Source organism: Atractosteus spatula, chromosome 3, assembly GCF_055471065.1.
Source record: "Atractosteus spatula isolate fAtrSpa1 chromosome 3, fAtrSpa1.hap1, whole genome shotgun sequence".
Taxonomy (NCBI): Eukaryota; Metazoa; Chordata; class Actinopteri; order Semionotiformes; family Lepisosteidae; genus Atractosteus; species Atractosteus spatula.
In genome coordinates, this window is record NC_142708.1 from 59,709,115 (window position 1) to 59,720,719 (window position 11,605).

An 11,605-nucleotide genomic window follows, 5' to 3' on the forward strand; every position below is an offset into this window, starting at 1 on the left:
AGATTGGATCAAAAGGGAGGCTTCATGGAACAGATGAAATTAAGAGGTTTGCACAGAGTGACATGGAAGAGATGGCCAATGTATCTTAGGAAGCTTTTGCGGTTCGGTGGCTCTGTGGCTAAGGATCTGCGCCTGTGGCTGGAAGGTTGCTGGTTCGTATCCCGTGGCCGGCAGAGGAATCCTTCTCCATTGGGCCCCTGATCCCAACTGCTCCAGGAGTGATGTATAAATGGCTGACCCTGCACTCTAACCCAAAGCTTCTCTCCCTGTCAGTATATCTCATGGAGAGCAAGTTGGGGTATGCAAAAAGCCAACTGAAGGACTTAAAAATATAAACCTATATAGGTAAGATGAAACAAAAGTACAATACCTTATCTCTCTGAGTGTATAACATGGGCAACCACAACAAGGTGCAGGATTGCAAACAACAATGTTTACAGAACAAGTATGTGACAGGCCACACTTTAAATGGCATACTAGGTTAACGTTATAAGTAATTTAATATGATGATGTGCATCAGTTATTAATTTTCTTTTTAAGAGCTAATAAAATTCTTTTAGTCTCTTGTGAAATTATCACTGAGCATTGTGGTAGCCCAGCTGTAGCTTGTTTCACTAAATTACTTCCGTATATTTATAGATTTTAAATGCAGGCTTAAGCCATGTTAATGCCTAATTACATCTTGTATTGTTTTGCTGCCTCGATAATGACAATGGAGGTAAAATACTTATCTTTCTGTCATTATAAAGATGAACTAGAGATTCACTCTTGAATAAAAACAAAGCAAAATGAGTATAAAGCGAATAGTAATATAGTAGTAATATAAATTCTTTTAAAAAAAACTTAAAGGTCACACAGCTTTGAGCAATTAATAGTGCACCTGCTGCCTCAATAGTAATAATGGGAAACAAGATACTCTTCTCTTGAAATACTTGGTGGGGAATATACTAATAGGACACAATGACAAAATATGTTCATTTTTACATTTTATTTTTCTAACAAACAAAATCATATGGACAACTGTTTTGATTTTTATTTAGAATTCACAGTTCTAATATATAATTAGGGAGGTACCCACCCAATTTGGAATCACCACTTGTGTGTTTTTCACTTATGGCTGTTGTACATGCTAAAGTTTTCCTGAATAATAATTTAAGAGCATCAGTGCACAGTAACAACCCCAAAAGTAGACTTTTAAAAGATAGGCCACTGTTTGTCCCACATCCAGTTTCCTAAATCTATTTAAGTCATGCATCTGTAATTATTGTTTCCATTCTTTATATCTTTGTGTATTTCATTGTTTGTTTTATTTCTTTTTTTAAAGATGATTTCATTCCTGTTTTCAGGAACAAGGATGTGACATTCCATTGGTGTATCCTTATTTTTTATTGGTCCACACTTTTCCTTCTTACTGAAAAGGGACAAATAAAACATGGTTTCAGATAATGATTATAGCCCACGTCCCAGGACTGCCAGCATAAGACCAATGAATCACAATGTCACAGGGCTCAGAAAAAAACAACAACAATTCTGCTGTTTCTCTTGTAAGAGAGAAAAGGCTTACTGAAGGGTCACAACAACACCTCCCATACCAAAAACAAAATTCATGGGAGGGCATGAAAACAGATTGACCTATGGCCTTCCACCTTTAAAAGTGAAACTTTTTAAACTCACTTGTCACTTGAAGGTTGAACAAAGAAATACTGTAAGGCAAACCCTGGGCAGGGCAAGAGTGACCTGGGACACCCCGGATTCTGAATTTGCCTCTCACACACAGGTTTGGAAAGGAATGTTTGGTAGGTGTCAACTCCTATCTCATTTCACTTCGAGAAAGACCCTTACCCCAGACATGGTCTTTGATCAATGAATAAGAAATATGTGTTAAGTTCTGCTGCTAATTTGTACCTCCCACTAAAACCACTCCTGTACATTAAGAGAAAAAATCAGTACAGACAAATTTACTGATCCACGTACATTGTGACATGCATTTTTTCAAAAAAATCTTAATATATTTCTCCTTAAACTTCAGTCAGATATGATGTATGGAAAACAAAGTACACTTCAATAGCAGTAATAATTTATTCACAGTTATACTTTACCACATAATATCCCAGAAACAGCATTAATAATTTAAAAAACAAGAGAGACATATGTACATCAATGTTTAAGAACATGTGACTATACAAATTACAATATTTTGACTCAGTGCACATAATCCATTGTTCCATTATGACTTGTAATCTTTTCTTTTCTAATCCTGATGTAAGACAGTGTTGATCAGCTTCTAGGTATTGACAGACCTAAGGGGGGAGTCAGCAAGGTTTAAAAAGATTCAGTAATGTTGGTTTTCAGCATGTCCTGTTATAGTCTGGCAGTGAAATATTCATAAGCTGCCCTAAAAAAGGAGTTCACAGGTGACTCTTTACTTTCTTTCTTTGCTCTATTTTTTAAATTAAAACTATGTTGCCTACTTATCAATCATATACGTTTGTATTAACATATACATTGGATTGCTTCAAAGAGGGGAAGTTCACGCACTGTATTATTCTCTCATTGTGTTTGAAGAAGCTCATCTCGTTTACTTACCTAATGGGAACTTTGATTAACAACAATCTTTAAAAAAGGGAGAATAATGGAAACTCCGTTATTTCTAGACCTGTGATATGGTGGAAAAGCAAGACATTTTAAATGTGAGAGGTACAATGGGTTGATACTACAAACTCATTTTTGTTTATGTACACTGAGCAGAGAAGGCCTAAAAAATAGAATTTCTTAAGCTGAACGCTGCCTGGAAACAGAGAAAAAACAGTTTTGAGTTCTTCACACTGGTACATTTCAAGTGTCATTAAATCCAATGTAATATACTCGATTTTTTTCATTGTATTTGCACAACACTTGAGAGATGTAAATACATTTTCACAAGTATTTTCCATACCTAATTTATTTAACCGATTAGACCCAAACAGGCACTTATTTCTGAAATCTGACAAAAATAAACTTAACAAACTATGAACATATTTTGCCACACTTTTAATCTTCTTTGTAACAAATCAGAATCAGAAGATTTATTCTGCTATGCATAGGAAAAGCAGGCAGTTTGTAGAATAATGTAGTCATCAGAATTGATCTGTGTCACATAAAAAGCGAAACAGTAGAAAAGTTTAAAGTATTAATTTTCTTACACCCCTTACATCTTACATTTAAAAATGAAACCAAACTGAGGATTGATTGTTCTTTCAGTCCACACCCTTGGTTTGGTTAACCAAGCACAGCAGCTGCAGCCTCTTGGACAGCCGACCGTCATTATTAGTTCTCATAGAGAGGATTGTTAAAATTCCCCACTGATCCGTAGTCAGTGTCGTCCAGAAGCCTGCCATATGTAGCACGCCTGCAATGCACATAATCACACAGAAGTCAGACATATACTTTCCCAGTCAGCTCTTCAGTGTTTATTGCTTCTGTTTTTTTTAGGTGAGACATGCTGATTCTGCCAGTGACATTATAAAAAAGACATTGACATTATAATATTGAAAAATGGCATTTGAAAAATAAAGATTTAGTACAAATAGCACTATAGTAATGTTGCTTTTGAATTCTTTTTACTCACTGCCTTTGAATGTTTGAAAATTAGTGGTTTTATGTTTTATTTTCACCTTTTGATAATTGTATGCTACAAGTTCCCAAAATATGGTAATTCCTTTATGTGCTTATTAAAGCCCAATGGCCTTTTCTTTTAAGGGTTTAGGAAATGCAGCATAGTGCTAGTAAAATGAACCTTCCTCTTCAAAACATGTATGTGAGCATTGTACACCATGCTCTAAATTTCTTATTTCTCTTGGATCTCAGACACATCATTTCTTTTCCATCCTTCCTGTATTCTAATGTTAGTTTTTTTTTCTGAAAAGAAGTAGTAACTTCGTTTTGCAAAGAAATGACATCATGTCTGACAGCTCTGTCAAACAGAAATACAATGTCTATGTTCCCTAATATGAACACCATAAATGAGCATGTCTTCAATGATCATAATAACAATTTTTATTAAGACCAAATTATGATACTTTAACAGGCACCAACATGAAGCCTAGAAATTGGTGATCATTTGCAAGCTTCCTTTTGCAAATTAAAACTAAATTGTCCTTTGTGTAATTATGCTCAGATGGAAATTGCTGTTGTTGTCAATTACAATATCCATTAACCCCTGTTCTTTGAACCCTTTGGAGGAATAGTGATTACTCATTCTAAACTTATTAAATTGCCACAGGTTCTGTAGCTGATAGGATGTTTAGCCTACAGCAGATGTTGTACATTTGCTTCTTATCACACAATTACTCTGAAAAACAGTGCTCTAAATCTAATACATACTGTTTAATAAATAAGTCTAGAAATGGGTGAGTAAATGATAGACTTGACCATTATACTGAACCTGTGTGACTTTCAGTATATCTGGCTCTCTAATATTCAGTTCAATATGAAGAGGCGTTCATATTTTTACTTACCTCATCTTAAGGTAGTAGGCTGCCCCAAACACCAGAACTACAATAGCGATAACTGCACTCACAATTGCTATTACACTCCCTGGACAAAACATAAGAAAGAAGGTTCAGTGCTGACCTCTACAGAAATCTCCTAATGAAACAAAGCTGTAGGATACTCACTATTGACCCTGTTTCTACTTAGATAGAGTGTACCAATGATTTTGTATGTTATGCAGAAATCATAACAGAAAGCAAGCTCTTTTGCTCATCATCACATTAAAATGGGTATTGCTTTCTCTGAAAACAATGGATGCTGTCAAGGACAGGCTAATAAGTGCTTGACATTTGTAGCCTGTATTAAAAAACCACAGGGAATCATTGAAAACAATGAAAGGGTTTAAGATCAATCATGTAACTGAAACTCAACAGGAAGACCAGGACTGGAGGGCTAGTGCAAATTCAACTTAAAACAAAAGGTTTTGGTACTGTGCATTGAAGCGTAACAGAAACCAAGACATAGCAGAAAATATAATTCCAAATACATCCACCACAGGGGCAGTTTTCAAGTTATATTTTGGTAATGCTTTATTTTGAATGAACTTATTTTAAAAACACACCATCGTACTTCCTTCATAAACACTACACAACACGATAAGACAGCATGCACAAAACAAAACCCATAAAGCAAAACAGAATTTCACATAAAAACACCAGGACCACTGATACGGAGCTGCATCAACAGAATGTTTTTGTTAATAATCAAGTTCTTAATAGCATCTTTCATCATTTTCACCTGACATCATTCTACCTGTAGCTCTGATCTCAGCTTTATACTGAAACAAGGTACAGTATAACTGCATGCCTCTGATATAATGTGCACAAATGGATGTAAAAGATTATTCATGTTTATGAAGTTTATGAAAGAGTTAAAACTGTGTTTTTTAGGCTTTTTCAAGTAAACAGTTAGCAACATTTTACTAGATTCGGTAATAAGACTGAGATACCTACATTTCCACATCCATATCTGATTCAATCCTTCATTTTCTGCAGGATATATTTCCTCTCCTCTAAATGGTAGAATATTAGCATTTTGTGCCCACCAGGGAACAATTACTACTATTGCTGTACAGTATGTCCTCTACAGTAAACAGTTGGATATTCCTTCTGCAGATGTTTTTCTGGAGTGTGTGATCTCAGTCGTTGCCACAGCCATGCTGAACACTTAAGACCTTAGAAACTACCCACAATTAAAATGTGTTGATGCAAGCAAGAACAAGATTTTTGCCAAGGTCTTTCCAAAACCTCAACTCAAATGCTTTCTTTTGATGATACACACCTAAGTGTTAGAAATTCTCACCTTAAGTTCATGTTCTATTCAGGTCTGTAACTTAACTTTGTGCTTAAAGACTGTTCAGCATACTATTTAACAAACTTTAACACTAAATGCTCAATTACTTTATTATTGTTGAAATTGTTTGCCATTTACTTCCCTCATCACCTTCTAGATATCAATTTGAAATTGTGGAAAAATATAAAGATGTTTTGAATCCTACATTCTGAAGATTTTCACTAAATAAGTATGCTCTAATTTTTAATTTCCTTACTTCCTCGAGGTGGCCATGTGTGCCATAAATCCTGCCTGTTGATATTAATTTAGACATTTAATGTAATCATTTATTCACAGGTAGGTACCTTAAAGCCAGAGGAACAGGTTAACAGTTGAGGACAGTTATTGACAATCAGAAATGTCACACCATCAACAAAATGCTCACATCTAATTCAGTGGTTGACATCTCCCTTCTGAGCTATTTTTCATGTTCCTTAGTGATAATTTATTCTGTTTTGCTGTTTTGACTGTTGTCCAGTTATAAGCTACTAATATTCATCCACTGGCTAACATCTTTCTCCTTCATTCTTCTGTGATGGGTCTTTTGTTAACTCATTTTTAACTGAGTGGAATGTCAGACCAAATGTTAAGCAAAAAGAAAAATAGCATAGAACAAGCAATGCAAAAATAGAAAACAATTAGTCTAATTTAGACAGGTTTTGACACTGGCGTCTTTCAAGACATGGCTGGATGAGATCCTTCTAAAATCCAAAAGCACTAGGTGGGCGGAATGATCTTCTCTCCATTGTAACCTTTTTGATATTCTTATGAAATAAACTAAAAAAGTATAATTGATTTGACAGGCATCAACTAAGAGCATTTCCTTTTGATCGGTGTGCACTCCTACAAAAAAAAATCTATATTTGAAGTGAAATGTTACCATATATTTGGATCAATGATTAATCACCCTCTCTGGGCAAAGGTTGCAATAAAAAACGCAGCAGTAGTGCCAACAGAGGATAATGCAATGCCATAAGCACAACACTGTAGAAATGTCACAACTGTTTATGGAAAAAAACCATAAGGAAGGGAAAAACACAGCAATTTTGTAATTTGGACTTTAACACTTAAAAGGGTTATATGGCATTTTTATGATAGTCTGCATTAATTCTTTGGGAAGTACATGCTGTACAGTTGCGTTAAGAAAGTGCATCACTGTGCTGTGCTTTTTTCATTATTATTGCTGGTTCATTGTCTCATTCTAGCCATCCACCCACTATCAGAAAGACACATATTCCTGGTAAAGGTCACAGCAACCCAGAACCTATAAGGGAGGCAAAGAGCTCTAGGCAGGACTACCTACCTACACCTTGGATATGACACCAGTCATCTCAGGTTACACCATGCATGCACACAGGGGTACAGACACCACATCCTCAATGTAATTTGTGAAACACTTTGTTTCTATCTTTCACATTTATACATGAGTTGTTCCAGCTTGCTAAAGATATAATATACTTATGGTACTTATGAAGCCTAAATAACCATCTGTGGCCAAAATATAGTTCTAAGGGAACAGATATGAAGAATCAAAGCATGCAGTAGATCTGTAGATAAAACAGGATTAACAGTCATGTAAAATATAGACATATGGATACAATGGGATACTGTATGTGCTTTTTGATCCAAACATAAGCTTGTGGGTCAGATATCCAATTCTCAGTTTCGAGCACTGATTCCTGGAGAGATCCTAAATACAGAGCAATGGTCAATATGTCTGAGAACTGTTCTACGTGTTTTTTGTTCGTTTGTAAAGGTCAAAAATTGCCTTCGTATTACTAGCTTGTGTATAAAAATCAACAAGCCCATTGTTCAGACCTTTATCAACAGGTTAACCAAATTGCTGGCCTTTGTCTCTCTGATCTATGAAAACCCTATGAATATGTTACACCACTAAAAGAAACACCCACAAACAGTACAGAAGAGATCAAAGTCAGTAATGTGGTTGAAAAGAACAAATCTAGGAATGCACAATGTATCTATTTTTAAGACACCAGTGCTGAAGTATTTCAGATACTTGCCCACCTTGAATTGGAATGGATTTTTTACCTGCACTGAGAGCCTCTGGGGAATGTTGCTCATGCTTTGCACCCTGGGCAGTCCCCAGACTAAGCGCAGTAGTGGAAGGCGGTCTGCTTGCCATCGTTGTTGCTAAAGATGTGTTAAACACCGGATTTGGGTGTGTTACTGTTGATCGTAAAACTGTGGATGATCCCACACTGGGAGAGTGTGCTGACCCTGCTACTGTGGTGGTAGCTGCCTCAGTAGTTAATGAGGAGATTGTTGCTGAACTGTTAGCCGTTTTTGGAGAGGTTGCTACTGCAAGGCTACTTTCGGAGGTTCCATTGATCATGGAAACTGCTGTAGGGGTGGTAGTCTGTGTTTCAGTCACAATAGTATTTTCTGTAGGGGAATGCTCTGGTTTTGTGGTAATGCTTGAAGAGAGTGGTCTGGTAGACTGTGTCAGAGGCATGCTTGTCAAGTGGGGAAGAGCAGTTGTTGATACATTATCTGGATTTTCAGGAGAAGTGGGTTCCTGTGCTGTAGAAGGCTGACTTGTGGTCACTGACAAATTTTCCGTTGGTCCCATTGAAGGCTGACTAGTAGCTTTCCCAACCACCAAAAAACCTTGATTACATAAAAAACACAAAAAGATTATGTTAAATTAACATTCAACATTTATCATGAAACAAAACATAAATCAATGTTTAAATAAGTGAATGGATCAACTTCATGGTTTTAGTCTATTAATAAACTGCTCATCATATTGTAGCACTTTCAGGTTCACATGGGTATGCGCCCTCACCACTGCCGCCTCAGGTCAGTCGGATTTTGATATATTCCCCAAAGCAAACTGTAACAGTGAGAATGCCTCTGACATTGCTCAACAGGGAACCAGCCAGCTGAGCTAAAGGGAGTTCTCCCCTCAGCCCGGCGGCTGCGGTCCCTGCTATTCACAGGGAAGGGCGGTGACGTCACTGCGCTGGCAAGCCAGCTCGCACAACCTGTAATGTCGGCCGTTTGCGTTACAATATTTTATATGCAGATATATTTTTTAACCCTATTCTTCACAGTAGAGGTAACTACCCACTTTGTAACAACTACTGTATATCAGAGACAGATTTTGTCCATAGAGAAAATCCTGGCCTTACAATACTTATTCCTATTCAGGCTGTTTACAAATGTTCATTAATTGGTGTGATGTCACTTCCAAATTACTTTAACCTAGTCAAATCCTAGATACATCATCCAACTGCAATGTTTTTCCTTAAAGATCCTGATTTAAGTGATATAGCTCAGGGTCAAATGGCAGATTTTGACTAACATGTCAAATTCTTCCTAACATAATAAATTACCTTTTCATCTCTTTTTGTATATTTATTGATAACACCCTATTTCATTGCACCCGGCAACCTACACAGTCAATTTTTTTCTCTTTCCCTATGATCCTGCTAAATTGTACATTAAAATGCCCACATCTGCCCACAATTACACCAGAATGTGTTTACTTTCTTCTTGCATGTAACCTTCTTACATTAATAACTTGCGCATTAAACTAAAAATCTGAAACCCCTCTTGCCACTCAGTTTATACATAAATAATTCAGGTACTGTAAAGCATAACATCCACAGCCCAACATGTTACAGTATGCTACAATGATGAGAAACATGATTCATTTATTTTGCTGGTACACTGCAGCATGAATGAATATGTTTTGGTGTAAACATTCAAAGTGGGAACTTGCAGTCATCCAAACAGTACTTGGATGACTCTGACTCATAGCAACAGGCTGATAGCTGCAGTGACCTCATGGTTCTGGATCTAAATAAAGAACACACCACAAGTCAGGCAGGGGCCTCAGTTACAGAAAAGTTGAAAATAGGCACTTTTGCCTATGTAATACTAAAACACTGAACATGACAAATTCTCTTCTGTTCTCCTCTCTTTATAATTAATTAATCCTTTTAAAAATGATATCTAGTGCCCCCCACCCCATCCCAGAAATGCAGACACACACACACTAAAGCTATTTTAAAATAAGAAAGTCTCTCTGATATTGTGAGAGTAATTACACCGTTTACACCACCACTTTGGTAAATTCCAGAATATTTCAGTGCCCCAATATAAACCCCTGCCTTAATCCTAATCCTATTCTTAACCCGAACTGCAAAGCGAATCCTAAAAATAACATAAACGTATATGGTTTTTGGTTCTTGTGCTGACAGTGACAGTCAGCTTAGTGGCTATTTGAAATGGATCTGAATGAATTCAAATGGATTGAACTAAGGTAATCCAATGACGAGAATGAAACACAATAGCAGTGCGATATGAGCAAATTCCCATTAATGAGTCCTTGATCTTTGTCCTGTTACTCAAAATAGGGAGTTCATTGCTTTATACTTTTTCCCTGGATCTGTCTTAAAAGGGATAGCTAATTAATCATTCAGATAATTCTACAATATGAGGATACTGATTATTATTTCTAATAACATAAAGCACACCTCAATACTCAGCACCTTCATATTCCTATTGTAAATCAAATCTGGCAGATTTTCTTTCTCTTACGAACAATAAATAGGAAAGCGCTATTCCTGATTTTTTTTTACTGCCTGTTTTCTGTTTCTATTATGTTAATAAGTTAATTACTGCAACTCTGAAGTCAGAAAACTGCATCTGTGGAAGCTTACGCCACATCCTTATGTATTAGATATCTTTTTTTAGAAAAATAGTGCCTTATGTTTAAATTATTGGTTTCTGATATATAGTGTAATAAATAACAAATCTATTACTACAGTATATATTTTCTGTGGTCTAGTTGTAGAACTAACAGGTAAAAACAGGTAATGCAGGGGGAAAAAACATTTTTAAAGGTTTGACAATTTGTTCTTCAGTTAATTTAGGATGTCATATCGATATTAATACTGCCCATACTGTACCTGCTAATGCGAAAGTCATAACTAGCAATAAATCAAGTGTTAATTTTGTAAAAACAGTTTGCAGCTAAAACCTTATGGTCAAATCCCGCGCACTTTAAAAGTGATCCGCACTCTTCAGAGACACGATCTCGCTTACCATTATGTTTTTGTTTTGCAAAACGTCATTTTTCTTGCTATCAAAATAACAACACGTTTTATACTGAAACATCAAGCAGTTGTCATTTACTTAATGTCGAATCTAAAAAACTTAACAAAATTTACATTTACTCATATCAGAGATCCCAGTCTTAAACGAAGGCACACGCGATTTCAAATGTTTTCATACAGAACGAACATTTATCTTAAGGATATAAAGCTGTTTTCCACTACGCGCCGTTTTCTTGTAGTAATTACAAAAGAGAACACATGTACTGTACCTGTTGTCAGAATAAACGCTGCCAAAGTAATTTTGCGTATCATCTTTCTTGCCTTCTTCCAACTGTTGAGAAACTTGAGGGTGGTTTTTTGAGCCCGCTTCCTAGAATGGATCGAGCTAAAATTAGACTTTCTGCGCGGTCTTGTTGCGCTCACAGTACTGTATTGGAGAGGCAATGATCTGTTATTAGGACAGATGGTTCTAAATAGAGAACAATGAGAGAACAAAGTCACGCCTCTTTCTTGACATCTACAGGGACTCGCAGATGTTCTCCCCTGCAGTGATCACACCCCTCCGTAAATAATGCATAAAAGCAAAATGAGAGAATACTCCGAGGTAAAAAGGTGAATGCTCCTTGCTTCTAAAAACCGACTATAAAACATAGGGCAAA

General features: G+C 36.3%; 1 protein-coding gene across 1 annotated transcript; it reads right to left on the bottom strand.

The window, feature by feature from the left end:
• Window positions 1–977: 977 nt before the first annotated feature.
• parm1 (prostate androgen-regulated mucin-like protein 1) lies at window positions 978–11,396 on the bottom strand. Its single transcript, XM_088910617.1, has 4 exons — window positions 11,216–11,396; window positions 7,912–8,490; window positions 4,497–4,575; window positions 978–3,388 (listed from the first exon to the last, which is right to left on the bottom strand). The coding sequence occupies exons 1-4, from the start codon at window positions 11,256–11,258 to the stop codon at window positions 3,307–3,309; spliced, it is 783 nt and encodes a 260-aa protein (XP_088766743.1). The 5' UTR covers window positions 11,259–11,396; the 3' UTR covers window positions 978–3,306.
• Window positions 11,397–11,605: the final 209 nt, after the last annotated feature.